The sequence below is a fragment of the Petromyzon marinus genome, chromosome 3 (genome assembly GCF_048934315.1).
Source record: "Petromyzon marinus isolate PM22_M1 ecotype Great Lakes invasive population chromosome 3, UKy_Petmar_22M1.pri1.0, whole genome shotgun sequence".
NCBI classification, from domain to species: domain Eukaryota; kingdom Metazoa; phylum Chordata; class Hyperoartia; order Petromyzontiformes; family Petromyzontidae; genus Petromyzon; species Petromyzon marinus.
This window is the reverse complement of record NC_133669.1, coordinates 1,922,396-1,946,312: the sequence shown is the minus strand read 5'-3', so window position 1 is coordinate 1,946,312 and position 23,917 is coordinate 1,922,396. Positions and strand designations below refer to the sequence as shown.

General features: G+C 46.9%; 1 protein-coding gene and 1 long non-coding RNA gene across 3 annotated transcripts in view; one reads left to right on the top strand and one right to left on the bottom strand.

Annotated features, from left to right (window-relative positions):
* Nucleotides 1–221: 221 nt before the first annotated feature.
* Nucleotides 222–8,383, bottom strand: LOC116951251 (uncharacterized). Its single transcript, XR_004404157.2, has 2 exons — nucleotides 6,853–8,383; nucleotides 222–6,401 (listed from the first exon to the last, which is right to left on the bottom strand). It is a non-coding gene; the product is annotated as an uncharacterized LOC116951251 (long non-coding RNA).
* A 6,766-nt stretch (nucleotides 8,384–15,149) lies between these two features.
* MSRA (methionine sulfoxide reductase A) overlaps nucleotides 15,150–23,917 on the top strand; it is a 108,499-nt gene continuing 99,731 nt past the window's right edge. Inside the window, exon 1 of one of the 2 annotated variants that reach the window (XM_076072297.1) lies at nucleotides 15,150–15,816. In XM_076072297.1, the coding sequence (XP_075928412.1) occupies nucleotides 15,651–15,816 (166 nt within the window). In that variant the 5' untranslated portion in view covers nucleotides 15,150–15,650. The remainder of the gene's footprint in view (nucleotides 15,817–23,917) is intronic. The other variant, XM_076072294.1, reaches the window with a different exon arrangement.

The following is a 23,917-nucleotide window of genomic DNA, read 5'->3' as shown; positions in this document are numbered from 1 at the left end:
GGAAGCGCACAATCGCGACATCAATGTCATCACGTATCGTAGTGAATTACACGAGCCGCACACACAAACATAGCCATCGTCGATGCTGCAGTGTCGCGCATCTTGATGGAAAATTAACATGATTTTTTTTTTGCAGAGAGCAACGCGAACGTGCCCTGGTATTTGTATAAAGAAGTACATTTGGCCAAATTAACTTTTTAATTTAGTTTCAACTCATGTAGTTTCACTTGTTACGTTGTTTTAATGTATATAAACCAAAGCGGGAACCCGACTCGTGTCGTTGTGAACACACGAATAAAGTTGCGTGTTTACACCGTGGCTTGGACGATTGTGACGACACCGTGTGTGTGCACGCCAGGTGGGAAGGCGCGTGTGATACATGCTGTGGCCACACGTGCAAGGTGCACATTAAAAGTACACGTGTTATACACTGTGTGTCTATGTACGTGGGGGGAAAAACACGCTGACATCATTAACAATTCGTCTGAAAATCGCTGACATTTGGTGTTCAAGTAACTCACATTTGGTGTTCAAGTAACTCACATTTGGTGTTCAAGTAACTCACATTTGGTGTTAAAGTAACTTATATTTGGTGTTAAAGTAACTTACTTTCGGTGTTAAAGAGACTTACATTTGACGTTAAAGTAACTTACATTTGGTGTTCAAGTAACTCACATTTGGTGTTCAAGTAACTCACATTTGGTGTTCAAGTAACTCACATTTGGTGTTAAAGTAACTTATATTTGGTGTTAAAGTAACTTACTTTTGGTGTTAAAGAGACTTACATTTGACGTTAAAGTAACTTACATTTGGTGTTCAAGTAACTCACATTTGGTGTTCAAGTAACTCACATTTGGTGTTCAAGTAACTCACATTTGGTGTTAAAGTAACTTCTATTTGGTGTTAAAGTAACTTACTTTTGGTGTTAAAGAGACTTACATTTGACGTTAAAGTAAATTACATTTGGTGTTCAAGTAACTCACATTTGGTGTTCAAGTAACTCACATTTGGCGTTAAAGTAACTTACATTTGGTGTTAAAGTAACTTACATTTGACGTTAAAGTAACTTACATTTGACGTTAAAGTAACTTACATTTGGTGTTAAAGTAACTTACATTTGGTGTTAAAGTAACTTACTTTTGGTGTTAAAGTAACTCACATTTGACGTTAAAGTAACTTACATTTGGTGTTAAAGTAACTTACATTTGGTGTTAAAGTAACTTACATTTGATGTTAAAGTAACTTACATTTGGTGTTAAAGTAGCTTACATTTGGTGTTAAAGTAACTTACATTTGGTGTTAAAGTAACTTACATTTGACGTTAAAGTAACTTACATTTGACGTTAAAGTAACTTACATTTGACGTTAAAGTAACTTACATTTGGTGTTAAAGTAACTTACATTTGGTGTTAAAGTAACTTACTTTTGGTGTTAAAGTAACTCACATTTGACGTTAAAGTAACTTACATTTGACGTTAAAGTAACTTACATTTGGTGTTAAAGTAACTTACATTTGGTGTTAAAGTTACTTACATTTGGTGTTAAAGTAACTTACATTTGGTGTTACAGTAACTTACATTTGACGTTAAAGTAACTTACATTTGGTGTTAAAGTAACTTACATTTGGTGTTAAAGTTACTTACATTTGGTGTTAAAGTAACTTACATTTGGTGTTAAAGTAACTTACATTTGGTGTTAAAGTAACTTACATTTGGTGTTAAAGTAGCTTACATTTGACGTTAAAGTAACTTACATTTGACGTTAAAGTAACTTACATTTGACGTCAAAGTAACTTACATTTGACGTTAAAGTAACTTACATTTGGTGTTAAAGTAACTTACATTTGGTGTTAAAGTAACTTACTTTTGGTGTTAAAGTAACTCACATTTGACGTTAAAGTAACTTACATTTGGTGTTAAAGTAACTTACATTTGGTGTTAAAGTAACTTACATTTGGTGTTAAAGTAACTTACATTTGGTGTTAAAGTAACTTACATTTGGTGTTAAAGTAACTTACATTTGGTGTTAAAGTAACTCACATTTGGTGTTAAAGTAGCTTACATTTGGTGTTAAAGTAACTCACATTTGGTGTTAAAGTAACTTACATTTGGTGTTAAAGTAACTTACATTTGACGTTAAAGTAACTTACATTTGACGTTAAAGTAACTTACATTTGACGTTAAAGTAACTTACATTTGACGTTAAAGTAACTTGCATTTGGTGTTAAAGTAACTTACATTTGGTGTTAAAGTAACTTACATTTGGTGTTAAAGTAACTTACATTTGGTGTTAAAGTAACTTACATTTGGTGTTAAAATAACTTACATTTGACGTTAAAGTAACTTACATTTGACGTTAAAGTAACTTACATTTGACGTTAAAGTAACTTACATTTGTTGTTAAAGTTACTTACATTTGGTGTTAAAGTAACTTACATTTGGTGTTAAAGTCACTTACATTTGGTGTTAAAGTAACTTACATTTGGTGTTAAAGTAACTTACATTTGGTGTTAAAGTAACTTACATTTGACGTTAAAGTAACTTACATTTGTTGTTAAAGTAACTTACATTTGGTGTTAAAGTAACTTACATGTGGTGTTAAAGTAACTTACATTTGGCGTTACAGTAACTTACATTTGACGTTAAAGTAACTTACATTTGGTGTTAAAGTTACTTACATTTGGTGTTAAAGTAACTTACATTTGGTGTTAAAGTCACTTACATTTGGTGTTAAAGTAACTTCCATTTGGTGTTAAAGTAACTTACATTTGGTGTTAAAGTAACTTACATTTGACGTTAAAGTAACTTACATTTGGTGTTAAAGTAACTTACATTTGACGTTAAAGTAAATTAGATTTGGTGTTAAAGTAACTTACATTTGGTGTTAAAGTAACTTACATTTGGTGTTAAAGTAACTTACATTTGGTGTTAAAGTAACTTACATTTGGTGTTAAAGTAATTTACATTTGGTGTTAAAGTAAATTACATTTGACGTTAAAGTAACTCACATTTGGCGTTAAAGTAACTTACATTTGGTGTTAAAGTAACTTACATTTGGTGTTAAAGCAACTTACATTTGACGTTAAAGTAACTTACATTTGGTGTTAAAGTAACTTACATTTGGTGTTAAAGTAACTTACATTTGGTGTTAAAGTAACTTACATTTGGCGTTACGTTCACTTCGATGAGTTGTATCTCCACGTGGATATCGGTGATAATCACGATAAAAAATCAGGGAAAGTTCTCAATGACGAAATCGCCGGCATGTCACACAATCAAAGTCACGTTTTTACGTGAAAATATATTTTTTTACAATTTATCCAAAAACACAAAAATATCGTGCGGAAAACCATCAATCACTCTTCACGTGCACGTCACCTACACGTCACAGGGAAAACACGAAGATGTATTTTAGTTTCACCACGTGGTAAATCGCGGATATTTTACGAGGAATTCACTGGCATTTGCCTTTTAATGCCCTGCCGGTATTCAATTCTTCAGGTCTCACATCTTTTTGCGCGCAGAGATTTTGCGTAAATCGCTGACCATACGACGAGTAAATAATTTGTATTCGTCACGAAGACAATAAAACGGACAAATTCACGGGGAAGGTACGGACCTCACAGATGGAAATCGTCAACATTCCGTGAAAATCACCGCCTACCTGAAATTCGCGGCCCAAATACCACAGAGTGTGAAGCAGCAGATACCCTCCTACTCCTACTACAACGCGTACCGGCAACACCTCAATCTTAATCGCTTCGTGATCAATTAGTCCATAAGCTACTCACCCAATAATTAACGCGCACGTGGTGTGGACGCTTCAGGTGTGTCTGTGCAGGTGTGTATGTGCGTGAACCTGCGCATACGCATGTACAATAGTGGGGAGCGGCAGTGTAGCGCTGCCCATCCGAAACCGACCACCCCGGTTCGATTACCGCTCACGGCCAATATGAGTGATAGATATAAGAGCCGATCCTGAGCCTCCCCTAGGTCGACTCAGGTGAGTACCATGTGTAAACATCGGCACGTGGGAGACAAAGGCGGCAGGTCGTGGTACCACGATGGCCTTCATAGGTGCTCGCTAACGGTGGTTACCCCAACAGCTACACGGGGGATCTTTTTGTCTTCGTGTCTGAGCATGCGCCCGAGAGGGCGACCCCTGCGGAGACGGATCGATGCAATCGGCTCGTGCACAGGAGCGAGACGGATTGCGGCATCGCAGCGTCGTGGCGGAGGGGGGGGGCGAGGGCATGGGGAGACTTTCGTCCAGCAGTGGAGAGACCAAGGCTCATGATGATGAATCGAATAGAGTGGATGTTGTGGTTTTATGTAGAGGCGAGTGTGAATTGGGGGGAGGTGTAAGCGCCATCCGGAAACGCATCGAGTGCCCCTTAGACACACACAAAGACAAAGGTCCCCCGGATAGCCTACACCGACTGTTGGGGCGAGTGCTGTTAGCGAGCACCTATAAAGAGGGGTACGCCGCACGAGTGAGTGGTGCGGCCAGAACCACTCCCGGCCACCGTTGTCTCCCCAGTGCTTATGTCTGCACAGATTATTATCAGATCCTAATTTGAAGATTGAGTCGAATTAGGAAAGGGAGGCTCAGAAGCGGTTAATATACCCTTGGTCACTGACGTTGGCAGTGGCCGCGATTCGAACCCAGGTCCCCTGCTCCTCTTTGTGCATTTAATGGGCACACATCTAGGCACACACACACACAATAGCCACAATCGACATTTATACACAGAGGTACATATATACGTATAAGCATTAACACACAATAAGCAAACACACACACACGACAAAGACAAACACACATAGGCACGTGGACACGTATACACAAATCGCAGACACACAACATGTATATCTGCTATATATATGCAATGTGTACATATGAATGCTCTTATGAATTAAATACGTGCAATATATATGCTAACACAACATTCACGTGCAGTATATTTACAAAGACCCCCCCGTATAGCCAACACGGCACACGAGGGGGTGGCTGGCCAACACCACTCCCGGCCGCCTTTTTACACACCGCACCAGGTACACATTTGAGGCTGAGTCGACCTAGGGGTGGCCCATGCCCGGTTCAGATAATTGTCACTGGTGTTGGCCGTGAGCGGGAATAGAACTCGGGTCGCTGAGTTCGTAGCGCAGAGTAGCGCTAACCACTACACTACCGCTCCCCACACAGACACGTGCACTCTCGTGCACACACACGTGCACACACATCGTGCACACACACGTGCACACTCTCGTGCACACACACGTGCACACACACGTGCACACTCTCGTGCACACACATCGTGCACACACACGTGCACACATACGTGCGCACAACACAATCAAAGGACAGTTAACACTGGGTGTCAAACCGTGCAACAACAACAAGACGATGCTCGTGATCATGATGATGAGTTTTGTTTAGACTTTTCCTTCAATGTCAACATTTACCATTTAGAACACCGTGACGACACAGGCCAAGGTTTTTTTCCCCCCACGTTTATTAGCGATCATCAGCAAGCCACGATCACTCTACTGTAGATACAAACAACTCGTGACAAGTAAAGCGGTCTTTGTTCGCTCGCTTTCTAACGGCTTCGGCGTCGCACTCGGAGGCGAACGACACGGATATCGAGTCGTGAGTGACGATCATCAGACTTCAAGCAAGGCAGAACGTGATCTTGCCCTATGAGTGAAACCACTCAACCCCTTGCCTGTCATTTCGTGTGTGTGTGTGAACAAAACCACGCAAACAAATTAATAATGTGGCCATCCAATGTTTCTCGACATGAGCATTGACTCGACGACTCCTCTCCGTGTCTCTCTCTCTCTCTTGAGCCCCCCTTTCACGAGCCCCCCAGGAGCACGTGCGCAGGCGGGCACGCACCAATCACCGTGTTGGAAGCTGCGTGCGCGTGATTAGCGACGAGTCGAATGTCCACGACACGCTCACAACACAGCACTGCCACGTGGCCAAGCGACAAACCCCAGCGCTGTCGATGCAGCAGCAGCAGCAAGGGTTGGTGGTTCACACGCAGATGAGAGCGAAGCTCCCTTCCCGTGGGCCTCGATGGAGGTGCCTGCCGTACGCTGGCTTGCCAGGAGCAGGCGGAACAGCAAGTGTGGACTAATCCCTGCCTGCGCCGCTGCGTATGGGACCGAGTGATGTCCCACCGAGGCACGCGTGGCGGTTCTCAGGGTGTACCCGTTTCATGCCACGTCCATCGATCGCTCCACTATCAATTGGCTGGAAGCGCCACGACACAACGCAGCACCTCCGCGCGTTGCAGATCGTACACCGTTGTGATGCATGCACGTTGAAATTCTTTCGCACTCTTAGCACGTAGCCGAACGCGCTAATCGGAGATGCAACTTGCACGGATAAGGCTGCATACAAAAAAACACACACACCGATGATTAAACACACGAGGGCATTGTGGTGTCGGCTGTAGGAAGGGATTCATTTGAGTCGGCTCTGTTCGGGTCGGTGACCCGGAAATAATTCGCACACCCGGTACACCACATCCAGGATTCATGTCTTTTATGATGGCTGTGGCTACTAATCACGTGCTCCCTATTCCAATCTACCAGCGACCTGGCCAATGGGCAAAGAGAAACGTAGCCTTGCCTATGAGGGCATTTTAGTATCGACTATAGGGCATTTCCGAAATACCAGAGGGCTTTTCGAATATACTACAGGGCATTATAGTATAGACTATATTTGCCATTGTAGGATACACTCTATGGGTATTACAGGATATACCATAGGGCATTGCTGTACTGTATAGACTATAGGGCATTTTGATATGGAATGTAGGTCATGGCAGTCTAGACTTACCCGTCCAGTGTGTGTTCTTGTCCGAGTGCCTCTGTGTCCCCGTGTCTCGCTCGCGTGTCTCCGTGCGTCTCCTCGCGTGTCCCCGTGCGTCTCGCTCGGCGCCCAGGCTCACGGAGCCGAGACGCGAAAGGCGTCGACACGCAGCCTCGCCGCGTCTCGCTCGGCATTGATGTCTCAAGGGAGAGAGGGGAGAGAGCGAGGGAGAGAGGGCAATAGACGGGAGATGGCAGACACGGGGGAGGAGGGGGTGACACGGGGGGGGGGGGGGGAGATAGGGTAAGAGAGGAGAAAGCATAGATGGAGACGGGGGAGAAGGGAGCGGAGAGGGATATGGTGGGGAGAGGGGAGACAGGGGAGAGAGGAAGGGGGGGACAAGAAGCGAGAGGAGCGTTAAAAGATTGGAAAGGGCGAGAGGAGAGAGCGGAGAAGACATGGAGAGAGAGAGAAGACATGGAGAGAGAGAGAAGACATGGAGAGAGGGATAAGAGAGATAGAAGACATGGAGAGAGAAGAGAGAGAAGACATGGAGAGAGAGAGAGAAGACATGGAGAGAGGGATAAGAGAGAGAAGACATGGAGAGAGGGATAAGAGAGAGAAGACATGGAGAGAGGGATAAGAGAGAGAGAAGACATGGAGAGAGAGAAGAGAGAGATAAGACATGGAGAGAGAGGGAAGAGAGAGAAGACATGGAGAGAGGGATAAGAGAGAGAGAAGACATGGAGAGAGAGAGAGAAGAGAGAGAGAAGCGATGTGAAAGGGGAGAGAAAGAAGAGGGGGTAGCAGGGCAAAGGGATAGGAGAGAGCGGTCGAGGGAAGTGACAGGAGAGACAGTGGGGGGAGAGAGAATGAAAGATAGGAGAGGGGAGAACAGGGATGGGAGAGGTGAGAGACGGGGGAATTGGGGAGAGATTTCTGTACAATGAAAGCGACTACGTGACCCATATAGCTCTACTCGGCGCCCATACGCGCAAATCACAGCCAGAGCAATGCGGGACACGTGGGTGGTGACGGGTCGCACTACACTCGTCTGCACCGCTCACGCGAGACACGGGCATGCTGCATGCCGTGGTGCCTCCCCTCTACAGGCTGAAGCAGGAGGGGGGCGTTGTGGTGGAGCCAGTGGTGGACATTCTGGCTATGGAGGAGCTACAGTGGGCGCCTCTGTCGGTGCCTCGATCTCTGTCTGCTCCGCGCTGAGCCGCTGGATGCGGAGCCTCTGAGCCGGGGGCTGGCGAGGCCCGCCGGCCCCCAGGGGCAGACAAAAAGCGAGACGCAGACTCGCCATGCCGTGGCCCCACTCAGCACCGAGAACAGCACCGCGTCATCCTCACAACCAGAGCTCGTCCTTTATTATAAACACATCAAGATATATACACACACACATCCACAGCGCCGTTTTGTTAAATTCACTTCTGATTGGACCCCCGCCCCCACGCGGTATCGGTCTTGTAGGTTGTTGTTGTTTAGGCCACACTTCACCACGCTGGTCACGTGCAGGTTGGTGAAGAGGGGGAGGTGAAGGGTTCAGTGAGATGACGTGAATGTTATTATTTTTATTTTACAGTCCTTGGTGACCGGGCGGAGACCATCATGAACTCGCTACGCCCGAGAACGCCGTCGAGTCAGACTTGGACTCAGGATCTCAGCGGTGCCGGCTCACTGTCTCTGACCCCTGGGGTTGTCCGTCCATCTACTACACACACGCGTTCCTGCGCAATAACTTGGGTCTCCAGAGTTAGCATGGACATCTCCACGAATAATAAAGTATTAAAGCTTTCGTGACTGCCGTTTTGTAAGATGTGCGTGTTTGAGCTGCCGCTCTCGCCCCTCCCCCCCTCCAACCGCATTTCCTATTTAAGCTTCTGTTCATCCCCCCCCCTCTCTCTGCCTCCCTGTCCGTCTTTCCTCCCTCCTTACCTCTTGGTAGACTTGTATATGTATTTCTACTGACCCTGTACCTCGTATTTTTCATTCTATCTATGCTGGTATGTGCAATCCCAAGGTTGAACACGAAATTTAACACTTCTGAAATTCGTGGTCCGCCAGGAAGTGTCTAACTGTGTTGTTGGCCTGCCTGGATGTGCTTCACATAATGTTTTTTCAGGTTTGGTGAATTCTCGTCTCTCATCTTTTTGTTGTATTTACCTCCGTGATTTGTTCTTGACACCTGATGAAGATCGCTTGCGTTGTGATCGAAACGTCGTGATTGTTTTTTGTTTAAATATAATTTTATTGTATTTCTACATACGTGAACTTCTAGATTTAAAGCTTTCGTGACTGCTAGGATCCAAACTCTTTGGTTCTATTGGGTAAAGTCACGTGGGTAAAAAATAAAATAACAAAAATCACGACGTTTCGGCCACAACACAAGCGGCCTTCATCAGGTGAAGGGACGAGACTGTCTGGAGGACAGCGCTGGAGTGAAAAAAAGCCACGCTCAGATCACGACCTTTAAGCTGTGTGAGAAGAAAACAAAGCGCCTTGACAAAGGAATTAGCATATAATTTAGCATTGAAATGGCTCATTGAAATAGCTAAGTTAAAGTATACACATCCACAGAGGCACCCCTTGTCAAAGGAATTAGCATAGAATTTAGCATTGAAATAGCTGAGTGATTAGCTTGTAACTGGTCACAGAAATAGCTATGTTAAAGTCAGAGCATATACATTCACCGAGGCACCTAGTACAAATCAAACAGGAGAATTTAGCGAAACACAACCACGCTCAGACCGCAGACCTTTAAACTGTGTGCGAGCAAACAAGGTATCCTGACAAAGAAATTAGCATAAAAATTAGCATTTGATTGGCCGATTTTAGAAAAGAGGTGGTGTACGTGCTGGTGGACTTGCCGTTTGGCGTGGGGGGGGGGGAGTTTACCTATTGATGGTGTGAAAAGGGAATTTATAAGAGCTGCGAAAGTTTGGGGTACCACTACTTGAAAAATATACTGTACCATTGAAATTAGTTTAATGTTTAGTTCGATTTAGAACATCTTTCCAATGGTTGCTTAATTTGAAACCATCTTCTCGGTTGAAATTGTGTCTGTGTTTGTAGATCTGAATTGCCTCGTGAACAAATCTCTGATAAAAACCCGTGGGTTTGCAAAGAACCTTGGTATCGGAGAAAATTATATCGTGATCACCCACAGCGTTGTAACAGTGATCAGCCACGGCAGAAGAATTCGTTTTGCCGTGTTTCAAATTTGATTTGTGCTCGCGAATTCGGTCAGAGACATGTCGCTTTGTCTCCCCGAATGGAGTTGTACCTGCGGTGATTGCTATATCGGGGAGACAAAGCGACATGTCTCTGACCGAATTCGCGAGCACAAATCAGATTTGAAACACGGCAAAACGAATTCTTCTGCCGTGGCTGATCACTGTTACAACGCTGTGGGTGATCACGATATAATTTTTTCCAATACCAAGGTTCTTTGCAAACCCACGGGTTTTTATCAGAGATTTGTTCACGAGGCAATTCAGATCTACAAACACAGACACAATTTCAACCGAGAAGATGGTTTCAAATAAAGCAACCATTGGAAAGATGTTCTAAATCGAACTAAACATTAAACTAATTTCAATGGTACAGTATATTTTTCAAGTAGTGGTACCCCAAACTTTCGCAGCTCTTATAAATTCCCTTTTCACACCATCAATAGGTAAACTCCCCCCCCCCCCCCCCCGCGCCAAACGGCAAGTCCACCGGCACGTACACCACCTGTTTTCTAAAATCGGCCAATCAAATGCTAATTTTTATGCTAATTTCTTTGTCAGGATAACTTGTTTGCTCACACACAGTTTAAAGGTCTGCGGTCTGAGCGTGGTTGTGTTTCGCTAAATTCTCCTGTTTGATTTGTACTAGGTGCCTCGGTGAATGTATATGCTCTGACTTTAACATAGCTATTTCTGTGACCAGTTACAAGCTAATCACTCAGCTATTTCAATGCTAAATTCTATGCTAATCCCTTTGTCAAGGGGTGCCTCTGCGGATGTGTATACTTTAACTTAGCTATTTCAATGAGCCATTTCAATGCTAAATTATATGCTAATTCCTTTGTCAAGGCGCTTTGTTTTCTTCTCACACAGCTTAAAGGTCGTGATCTAAGCGTGGCTTTTTTTCACTCCAGCGCTGTCCTCCAGACAGTCTCGTCCCTTCACCTGATGAAGGCCGCTTGTGTTGTGGCCGAAACGTCGTGATTTTTGTTATTTTATTTTTACCTACGTGACTTTACCCAATAGAACCAAAAAGTATACGTGACTTTACCGAAAAAACCAATGAGTAATCTCCACGAATAGTTCCTGCCAAAAAAATAACTCAAGAGTAATTCTCACCTCCGTTGACAAGCCTTAAACAGCGGTGCTAATTCAACGTTCTTATGCCAGACTTGGCAATGCTTTGGAAGTTTGATAAGACGTGTATCGCAAAAGAGGTAGCTTTGTTTCTGATGGCTGGCTGCCATTCACTCATTGTATTTGGTTGAACATATTATTCAGAATTGCCCTGTGAGCTAAGAAGCTCTTGAATCGGGTTTCATCAACGAAACAAAAAAATGTTAAATTCTAAACACAACGTTTGCGACAGGCTGCATACAAATTCTAAATACATCAAATACAGCAATGAAAAAAGTCAACAAATTAAAAACACAATACATTACTTACAATACATTACTTAATTATAATTATAAATTAAATATTCAGATATTGCAAAATAGTGCATCTAGAGTGAGGAATAAGAGTCGATACAATCTTTGCAAAACAAGGCAGCGTACGATATCGCGCATCCCACTCGCTGTGGAACTGGGGATGTTGGCGGATTTGTAACAACACGAGAGATGACGATCATTCCCTGCATGCAGACTATACGGCTGCTGGCCTGGGGGGTGAATGCGTGGTGAGGACGGAGGCATGACGGTCGGTTACGCCGACGTCATTCTGTGGTTGGTGGTAGCCGCATGCGGTGGCCGGCGAGTGACAAAAGCCTCGCGCCGCGACGATTTCAATTTATGTGTAAATGGGGAACAAATAAATAAACAAAACCCGACCTCCCCCGGCCACGTTCCGGCGTGATCTGCTACTGTAAATCCATATAAATAATTCACGCGAAGCAATAACGATTCCTCAATCGCAACATGCATATTTAATGCCATTTTTTGGGGGGGTTATCTGCAAATGCACATTCTCGAGGTGCCATCACGAGGGGCAGCGGTGGCGCAGCGTGGCCGCGCGATTCCCACCCCGCCAATGGGGTAGCTCACACGGTGCGCAGGCGGTGCAACTGCACCGGGGTCCTGCACCAGGAAAGGTTGTCGAAGGGACTATTTGGCTGCTCTAAATTGCCACCTGATAAGCCACTTCCATTGGGCTATCATTTCGTGGTCAGGTCGCGTCTGAAAAAGAGCTTCAGAGCTCAATGGGCCTTAACCTGGTAAAAATAAAAATTGTAATAATAGTAAAAGCCGGGACATAATGCGAAAAAGATCGTCTCACAATACCGAGAGAGTGGGGATAGCTGAAATGCGTTGTCCGGAGTGTTGCATTATTATTATGAAGCAACTGACAAATGATCCGGGAATACTTACGAATCTCCCCAGGGTTCAGCTACTATCTCAACCGACAGGACGAGCCTGGGAAATGTAGGACAGGTGGCAACACGAGGATTATTTGTTGAGTGTGCAGGCGGTGCAACTGCACGCGGGCCATGGTCCCGAGGGGGGGGGGGGGTGTCGGAGGGGGGGGGGTCGGAATTGAACAGGGGACGCTCAATGTTGAACGCCACGGTGACGAGATGTTAACTACCTCGCCTGGTATACAGGAGGTCGTGGGTTCATCCCTCGCATCAGCGCCCATGCCGACCACGCTACGCCAGTATTGGCCAGTCGCCTATTCTTGAAAGAGCAGTGTCCGGTCATCTCAGGGCACGACCCGGAGATTATTTCTGGCCGTGTAAGCGATCAGGGATCGATCGCCTGTGAGTCGCAGTTGCATGCCAGGTTCAGTTGTGGTGTTCCAACTCTGCAGCAGTGCTTAAGAACGTAGAAAAGTGAGCTGCGCGGTTATTAATAGCGCGATTGGGAATGCGGCTACAGCCTTCAATTAGCCAGTCAACAATTCCCGTTTTAGCAATATTGCAAGACGTCACTCCACATGTCGCACCCCCTCGTCATTAATATTCATGAGCGGGTCCATTTTTACACTCACACAGAAGAAGGTCGAGCGGAATTAATTTGTTATTTTTCGCAAATTCGCTTTAACTTTGACGTTTCTTTGTTGAAAGTGAATCTAATAAATTATTATACGCAGCAACAAAGCGGATTTGGTGTCTTTATTTATTTCGTCAGCACTTGAGACAAAAGGTAAGTCTAATTTATGTTTCTACATTATGGTTAAATAGACATTTCACAGTGATTTTCCAGATATTTGATCGAATTCCAATGCATTTCAACCCCAGCAATCTAAAGCAGAAGAGAATAAAGTCTCAGAGCAGTGAATTTGAACAAATTGAAGGTCAGTTATATACAGTGCTACAGTGACATGAAGTGAAGTGTTTTATGACGTAGTTTCGTGCAAGATTCACTGTCATTAAATTTACACAAGTATTATACTCGTGTAAAATATTGCAGCTTCCGTCCTAGGACGGGCAAATGATCTAGTTGTAAAGAAAGACGCATTGGACATAGAACTCCCATATAGCCTTCACAGACGTTTTGGCTAAGTGCTGTTAGCGAGCACCTATGAAGGCCATCAGGGTGCACATGGGGGTGGGTGGCCAGCACTACGCCGGGCCGCCTTTGTCTCCCAAGTGGAGATGTTTTTTTACACACCGCACCAGGTACTCATTTGAGGCTCAGTCGACCTAGGGGAGGCCCATTAAATTGTTCAGTTAATTTTGATTTAAAGCTTTCGTGACTGCAGTAATTCATATTCTTAGCTCTTTCGGTAAAGTCACGTTGAAGGGAAACAATAAAATAATAAAAAATATATAAAACAATAAAAATTCTCACGACGTTTCGACCATAACACAAACGGTCATCATCAGGTGTGAAAAACCAACGGCAAGAAACATTTGAAAGAAGTGGCGGTTTGTATTTATTTATTTGAACCGTTGGCACCACGGATAGCGATTTGACAGTTTGTTTAGAAGGACGAGTCCATCTATGTTCTGAAAAGAGGAGGGGGGAGACGAAAATTTAATGTATGCTGTCTGAAAGCCACCGTAAGCGTGAACAATCAATTAAGACCTGAAATGGTTTATATTTAAAAATAAATAAATGCGAACCGCCACTTCTTTCAAATGTTCAGTTTATTGTCACAGGTGTTGGCCTTGAACGCGTCAACTGCTGCTACACTTCAGCTCCCCACTACATGTCACATGCACGCACGTACACGCAGCTACCGGAGAACGTTACACGATGTTTGAGCACACGTGATCACATCACAGTTGGGTACGTGAATTATATTACGCGTGGAAGCACACGGAAACACACGTGATCTGTTTGAATGCTGTACACGTGACAGTTCGTGCAGTCTGCGAGAGTACACGTGAGCGGCGTACACAGGGTCCTATGCGAGTACACGTGGTGAGTATACGTGCTCTGTTGGTATGTATGAGTACACGCAGTCTCTTTGAGTAGTTGTACAGGAATTCGTGAGTACATATAGCCCGCGTGAGTACACGTGACAGTACACGTGGTCTGTGTGAGTACACACGGTCCGTGTGAGTGTACGTGGGAGCACACGTGGTCTGTGTGTGTGTACGTGGGAGCACACGTGGTCTGTGTGTACGTGGGAGCACACGTGGTCTGTGTGTGTACGTTGGAGCACACGTGGTCTGTGTGTGTACGTGGGAGCACACGTGGTTTGTGTGTGTGCACATGGGAGCACACGTGGTCTGTGTGTGCACGTGAACCACACGTGGTCTGTGTACGTGGGAGCACACGTGGTGTGTACGTAGGAGCACACGTGGTGTGTGTGTACACGTGGGAGCACACGTGGTTTCTGTGTGTACGTGGGAGCACGCGTGGTGTGTGTGTGTGTACGTGGAGCACACGTGGTATGTGTGTGTACATGGGAGTACACGTGGTCTCTGTGTGTGTACGTTGGAGCACACGTGGTCTGTGTGTGTACACGTGGGAGCACACGTGGTCTGTGTGTACGCGGGAGCACACGTGGTCTGTGTGTGCACACACGTGGGAGCACACGTGGTCTGTGTGTGCACACACGTGGGAGCACACGTGGTCTGTGTGCGTGTGGACGTTGGAGCACACGTGGTCTGTGTGCGTGTATACACACGTGGGAGCACACGTGGTCTACAGTGCGTGTGCACGTGGGAGCACACGTGGTCTACAGTGCGTGTGCACGTGTTTCCGGGTCCGTTACGCCGCGTGTTGTGTATAGCGCTGCACTGTATTAGCTGGAGCCGCGGGCCCCGCGTGTCTCGGTGTGTCTCCGCGTGTCTCGGTGTGTCTCAGCGTGTCTCACCGTGTCTTTCTGCGTGTCCCTGTCTCTCCACGTGTCTCTCCTCGTGTTTCCACGTCTCTCCCCGTGTCCCTGTCTCTCCGCATGTCTCTGTCTTAACGTGGCTCTGTCTCTGTACTTGTTTCGGGCCCTGAGTGTCTCGATCCGTCTTTGCGATTCTCTGCGTGTCTTGAGTGTTTTTGTTGTCTCCCCCGTGTCTAAATCCTCGTCTCCGTATTTCCCCCACGTGTTTCCGTGTCGCTCCCTGTCTCCGTGTGTTTCCCCGTGCGTCTCCCACACAACCCTCGCTTCTCTCCCGTGTCTCCGCGCGTCTCGGCGTTACGCATGCTGTCCACCTGCCCGCGTCTGTCTCGGCTCTGGCCTCTGTCGCTCTCCTTGTCTCTGTCTTTGTCTCGAGTCCTCGCCACCATGGGAGACAGCTCGTCCCGGGTCGCGATGGTCTCCCCGGACCGCGCCCTGCCCGGCTCCGTGGAGCGCATGGCGGTGTCCGGTACCAGCCCTACACCCCCTCGGACACACCACCTCGGACACACCAGACACACAGACACACCACATACACACACACCACACACACACACGGACTCACCACACACACACCACACACACACCACACACACGGACTCACCACACACACACACGGACTCACCACACACACACGGACTCACCACACACACACGGACTCACCACACACACGGACTCACCACACACACGGACTCACCACACACACCACACACACGGACTCACCACACACACACGGACTCACCACACACACACACACATGGACTCACCACACACACACACGGACTCACCACACACACACACGGACTCACCACACACACACACACACGGACTCACCACACACACACACGGACTCACCACACACACACATCACACACACACGGACTCACCACACACACACCACACACACGGACTCACCACACACAAACGGACTCACCACACACACACTCACCACACACACGGACTCACCACACACCACACACACAGACGCACCACATACACACAAACCACACACACGCACGGACTCACCACACACACACACGGACTCACCACACACACACAGACCACACACACAGACACACAACATACACACCACATACACACACACCACACACACACGTACACACCACACACACACACGGACTCACCACACACACACACACGGACTCACCACACACACACACGGACTCACCACACACACACACGGACTCACCACACACACACCACACACACGGACTCACCACACACACACACCACACACACACACCACACACACGGACTCACCACACACACGGACTCACCACACACACAGGGACTCACCACACACAACACACCGCACACACACGGACTCACCACACACACGGACTCACCACACACACGGACTCACCACACACACGGACTCACCACACACACACACCACACACACACACCACACACACACACCACACACACACCACACACACACCACACACACACACCACACACACACCACACACACACACCACACACACACACACCACACACACGGACTCACCACACACACACACCACACACACACACCACACACACGGACTCACCACACACACGGACTCACCACACACACACACCACACACACACACCACACACACACGGGGCAGGCACGGTCTCGAAGGCCAGGGTCAGCGGCCTTAGGGCGTCACGCACCTGGGGGGGGGGGGGGGGTCAGACATTTGTGACGATGTGTGACGATGGGGGGGGTTTGAGAAATGTGACGTCACATCAAAATGTTATAACTTTAAATAAATATAGACAACACGTTCTACTTAATTGAATAGACTGTTTAATAAATGTCTTCTCCTACAACATCAGAGTGCAGCGCCACATTAAATACGCACTACAATGACAATAGTTTAAAGCGATTTGAAGCATGTTTTATTTTGGGGGGGGGGCAGAGCTTTGTGACGTCATATTGGAGGGGGGGGTCTGGCTTTTTGTGACGCCGTGTGAATGGGGGGGGTCAAAAATCGTCAAATCGCGTGACGTCATTTATGGACGGCCCCTAACATTGCGTGGCATGAGAGAGGACACACACACACACACGTGTGGTTTGTCAGTAAAGGTGTAAAGCATCATTGTTTCGTTTTCATATTCTTTGGGTCTTTCGGTAAAGTCACCTCGATAGGTTCAAATAAAAAGAACAAACCTACCTACGTGACTTTACCGAAAGACCCAAAGAAAATGAATTCCTGCAGTCACGAAAGCTGTAAGTCAAGACTGACCTTGTATTCTCGTGAATGGTAGCGCCTCTAGTGGCTGCAGGGGTCACCCGAATCAATCGGTGAACAATTAACGTTTCATAATCATTCGTGTTATATTCCCCCAGACGATTGTGTGGTCTGGGTTCAGTATAAATGTGTGTTGTGCGCCTTTGCATCAGTTACTGTACTCCGTTATGAGACCTTAGGAGTGCTGAATCTGTGAATATGCTGTACTGGTCCCTGCCCTAGGAATGTGGACTTTCCAGCACTGGCTCAGGACTGTCGTTGCACATGGTCATAAGCACGCCATGACGTTCAACACTTGATGTGTATTTGTCGTTGAATGACTTGGTAAAATACTTTTTGGATTTGGTTCGATGTAGTTTTCAGTTAATCCGTAAATGCGTCAATCATGCAATAATGTTGAAAGGCTTAAGAGTTCCAGGAATGTTAATAGCGCTTTACTCAGTAATTAATTTAAACCATTGACATTTTCTCACTGTTAACTTTCGCATCGATAGTGTTTCTTTTAATCCAATACAGGTTAATGTTTGTTGAACTTCTTTCGCACCGTACGTAGCCAACCTGCGCCAATGCTTTGCTTTACTGTACTATCCTCTCACGTGCCGCTCCTTTGCTGCCCGCCATCCTTCACAACAAACCTGCATTGACCATCGCGGTGAAGTATGGTCAAATCACACGCAGTTGGGCTGCTTGGCTCCAGGGCGTCCGAGCGGGAAGCTTTTCATTTGCCCTTTCCTAATCACTGTGTTATAAGCACATATTTTGTATTTTTATATATATATATTTTATAAACTTGCAATGCACTCTCTGGAAGGAATTAGCGACACGTCTCATTCCAAGAAGCAGCTGACGAGCAGTCTTGAAACTTGGGGTTTGCAACCTGCCCTGACTTTCCCAGGATTGTTCACCAGTTGTGAGGCTTCTGCTACCCTGGATGAATCTGGCAATCATCCCAGAACATTAAAAGTCCCTTATTTTGTAAATTGCTTAATATATTTTTTTTAAGTAATAGGCAACACTCAAGACAATGCATTTACTTGGAGTTCTGGCCCATTCGGTCACGTGAGATGTTCGCCTTCCCATAATGTCCCAAATTTTTGTACCTCAGCAGTGGCAACCCTGCCTGCAACTCGGCGAGGTTTTTCTTAACAAGTAAATAAACAAATATTCACATAAACACAACATTTTTTTGGTATAACTTTTTCAATATTGTCCAGGCCTTTTTTTCCCACGAACCCTTTCAGCTCGAATAAATGGCCATTATTCAGCCAGAAGGAACACAAATTGTGCACTCATCTAACAACGTTGGGCCATTTTCATCGCATCGCGAACCGAACTCAAATGAGTTCCCCCTCGGGCAACGTTTGTTATTTCCAGAGTTCGTTTAAGTGTCACCTGCCCCCCCATGAACCCCACCACCCTGTTTGCAAATCATTACACAGCGGTTGAAAAACAGCACGGTCGTGATAGCAGTCCCTTCACGTGTGAGTGGGCCTGGCCCATTCGGCCCTTGGCAGTGAACTTTGCTTCAACGCTGGTGAGATGTGTCCCCAGTTTGCCTTGGCCAGATAAGAGGATGGCGCTTGTCTCGTGAGTTATCCTGTGCACCCGCAGATCGGCCGCGTCCGTGCGGATGCAAGTTCACTTTAATTTGCCCAGCGTGCAAACGCAATCTTGCTTCGTAGCTGACGTGGGCTTGTGCGCGTTTCAGCTTCGGATAGAAATGAGCGCAGCAGCGTCTGGTGTGAATGTCCGCTGCCCACATCGTGTTTCGAGAAACACTTGTGAGGCTTCGTTGCCTCAGTCAGTGTCACGTCTGAATTTTAAACGCGATGGCCGTGCGTCGAATTTCATTCTGTTATTGAGGAAGCAGATCGCCTCTTAATTTGCTATACCTGAAAGGCAAGTCGATGCATCTGTCTCTCCGTCCATACGTTTTGGATAGATGGCCAGTGTGGTGAGCACCCCGGTGTGGTGAGCACCCCGGTGTGGTGAGCCCCCCGGTGTGGTGAAACCCCCGGTGTGGTGAGCCCCCTGGTGTGGTGAAGCCCCCTGGTGTGGTGAGCCCCCCTGGTGTGGTGAGCCCCCCTGGTGTGGTGAGCCCCCCTGGTGTGGTGAGCACCCCGGTGTGGTGAGCACCCCGGTGTGGTGAGCCCCCCGGTGTGGTGAAACCCCCGGTGTGGTGAGCCCCCCGGTGTGGTGAAACCCCCAGTGTGGTGAGCCCCCCTGGTGTGGTGAGCCCCCCGGTGTGGTGAGCCCCCCGGTGTGGTGAAACCCCCGGTGTGGTGAGCCCCCTGGTGTGGTGAGCCCCCCGGTGTGGTGAAACCCCCGGTGTGTAATTGACTGGACTGCCAGCTCGTCTTCCACAATTGTTTTTTCTTCTATGAGTTATTTTAGCACCCTCACAAATAATTATTCTCATCACTGCGCTGTTCAGTTTATTTTCTGGAATCTTGGGGCTTGGCAGCAGAGTTTAAGACTGGCTGATTGGGCAAGCACTGAGAGGTGTTGTTTTTAAAATAATCCTGTATGATTGTTTAAACACGCCGCACGGTGTGGCGTGGTTTTTAGTTATCACTTTATTAACTCGTGGTGTTGTGTGCGAATGGCTTTATTGGTGTTGTAATATTTTAGTTGTATATCATGTCGTTCGTGCAAATTGCATTTCACACAGTTGCTGAGGAACCACTGGCAAGTATCTAGCCAGCCAGGCGGTGTGCCTGTGCCAATTGCCCAAGCTGTGCAGTCCTCTACATATTAAGATGTTACCAGCCAATTCCATGAGTATTTCACACGAGCGTGTTTGCCTGTCCTCGGACGGAAGCTGTAATATTTACGAAAAAATTGAGCAGAGTAATAATTGTATCTTGTGTAAATTTAATGGCAGTGAATCTTGCACGAAAGTATGTCATCAAACACCTCACTTTATGTCACTGTAGTTCTGTATATAATTGACCTTCAATTTGTTCAAATTCACTGCTCTGATACTTTATTCTCTTCTGATTTCGGTCACTGGGGTTGAAATCAATTGGAATTCGATATAAATATCTGGAAAATCACCGAGAAATGTCTATTTTACCATAATGCAGAAGCATAAATTAGACTTACCTTTTGTCTCAAGTGCTGAAGAAATACATTTGTTGCGTATAATAATTTATTAGATTAACTCTTAATAAAGAAACGTCAAACTTAAAGCGAATTTGCAAAAAAAAATGTTTATTTCCGCTCGACCTTGTGAGTGAGTGTAAAAATCCACCCGCTCATTAATATTAATGACGGGGTGGGGGGGGGCATGTGGAGTGACGTCACACGCGTTACACACAAACAGACATTCTTGGCTCATACATGTGTAATGACAATAGTGCCTGCATGCGGTGTGAGGGGATTAATGGCTACGGAAAGTAATGATAGGGGAATCGGTGCGACAGGACTGATGGCTACGGGAATGTTTGATAAGGGAAGCGTGGTCAAGTGACGGAAGAGGACGGTGGAGTCTGCCGGTAAAGCGAGCATCCAGAGTCAGCGAGAATGATCTAGAAGGAGTCAGTGGCCTCGTGTTGGTATATAAGGGAGATACGTGGGAGACTCTGGGCTGTTGCAGTGGGATCTCCGCCTGATGTCAAGTGAACGCGTCTTCAATAAAGTGCCATCTCAAGAGAAGTGCGTCAAGTCGTGATTACACATGCAGGAATTAACAGGAGGCACCTGGAGAAAATCCATGTGCATGAGGGGGCAACACTATAATCCCATACAAAAGGCACAGATTATATTAGTCCGCACTGCACCGTCTTCTCGTGATCAGCCAGGGTATGGCACCTCGACACCCAAGGGAAGGGTATTTCGAAACGTTTGTGCGATCCACCAACCCTCACTGCCTCCACGGCGCTGCATGACAGGCTGCGTCTGTAGCCACCGCCGCCTGGCTAAAACCATTATTTGCAGTCCTTGCAGAGAATCTCGCGTTTATCGATCACACGCTCGCGTTCGCCTTATTGTTTTCCTCTGCCGGTCTGACACCCATGGCGGGAAGCTGCCGTGGACCATGTTGACTTAAACTCGGGCCAGCGTGCGGCGTGTAGTTTGGGAAACGCAGCTTACGGTGTTATTAAGGGCTACTTATTGCAGTGTTCAGAAAATATCTGTCCATCGGCCTGTCTTTCTGAGGACATTTTGCACGTTTTTACGAAGAAAAAAAACTATAAAATCCCAAAACCGTCCGTGATGAAACTCGCAGCACAGCTCACTGATGTGGATATAATTTTAGATATTTTTTGTTGTTGTTGTTGTTACCAAGATTGCAAATGAAATGCTTTCAGGAAAGCGTTTTAAACATCGCTTGATCGCGGGAGATGGCGGCGTCTTGGGGAAGCCTTCATCCAGCAGTGGATTGACCATGGCTTTTTTTTCACAATATTGTCCAGTCATTTTTTCCCGAACCCTTTCAGCGTACCATTGTGATAGGCGAGCGAGTCGGTGCGAGCGTACGTTTATGCCATTGCATGCCTCCGTGCAAGTTGAATTCCCTAACAAAATGGAGGCACCCACAATGAATCTGCTTGACAGTTTGCTCCGTGTTCGAATTTTCAAAATTGGTTATTGGCACAAAAGAGCACACTGCGGTGTACACATCCCAATGTGTAACTTGTCGTGTCGTAGCCAACCGAGGTACAATAACTCTTTTTGCGAGGGCAGTCGGGCAAAAAAACGAGGCATTACTGGACAATAACCGTCGTAATTTACCGTTTTTTTTATTTTTTTGCCACGGCGCAATCATGGAGCATAAAGTAAGTCGATCAAATGCAAACTCGACGTCGTAAATCCGAGTTCAAATTCAATCTGACCTCCGGCGTTAGTGATAATTTGCAGCGCGGCATTTGCATATTTGATTCACATTCCCGCTCGAACGCGCGGCACGGACGCACGCACGCGCGCACACATTATTTAAACGCGGTCATTATTTCCCAAAATTGATTGTAAATCTTTCTTCTCGTTTAGAACCCCCGATCATTTTGAAGTGCGGATAACGCGGAGCTGTTAGCCGAGATATAACGATGTGCCTTCCGTCTTTGAATTAAGCGGGCTCCTCGAAAGCGGCGCGCGGTGTTCAAACGGACACGGCGGACCCGGCGGGCGTCTGGGCGCCGATAATGAGGCTCGTGCGGCGGCCGACGGCGCTGCCCAACGAGCGCTGCCCGCCGGTCCGTGGGCACTGCCCGTTGGCCGTGGGCACTGCCCGTTGGCCGTGGGCACTGCCCGTCGGCCGTGGGCACTGCCCGTCGGCCGTGGGCACTGCCCGTCGGCCGTGGGCACTGCCCGCCGGCCGTGGGCACTGCCCGTCGGCCGTGGGCACTGCCCATTGGCCGCAGAGGCTGCTCGTGCTCTCGCTCCTCTCTTGCACGCCCACCATAGCCCCGTGCGACGTTGCCGTCGCTCGCTCGCTCGCGAGGTTGCCCGAATCCTTTCTTGTTACAATTCGCCGCTGACCCGCGTAGGAATTTAGCCGCGAAAAAAAAAACGGGGGTGGTGTGTCGCGCGTACAGAAACGTCCAGAGAAATACATAAAAATTGTTTAACTTTTCGACTGCTGTGACGGTGGTGTGTCCGTGTTCAGCACAGCTGGGCTTTGTGATCGCCGGTTCGATTCCGTCGACCGCTCGCGTGAGGATGCATCACGTGGACGCACGCACTGTATTTATTTGGGATACAGCGTGTGTGTGCAACGCGTCGTGATTGTCACAATGGATTTAAATCGACAATGAGGTCGTCTCACGCGTGCCTAATACTAGCGGTGGACCAACGCCCACTTTTACCGTTTGACATAGACGATCAGTTTTAACGGCATGCGCGTTGACTCGATGTGCGTAAGAATGGACTATTCCTGGAAATGATGTCCGAACGCTACCTTTGGGCGATTGGGAAGAAAAAACCAGGACAGTTGCAGCAGACGACGCAAACAAGGACAATGCACACGAGACCCACGGTACAAACCACTGTTCCCTCATGCAAATGCTTCTAGGCTAACGGAACGAACAATACGTATGTCATATTCTTGGTTCTTTCGGTAAAGTCACGTGACTTTACCGAAAGAACCAAGAATATGAATCCCTGCAGTCACGAAAGCTATAGATCAAAATTTAATACGTATGTCCTTATGTATGTGGAATTTATTTCGCACCGTACGTAGCCAACCGTGCTGATCGGAGGTGTGGGTGATGTCGAATGCAGGCAGTACGAATTGACGCGGACGGTACGAAACGATACAAGAAAAATAATCGATCCTGACATGGAATCGTGTCGCCCCCCTCACGGCC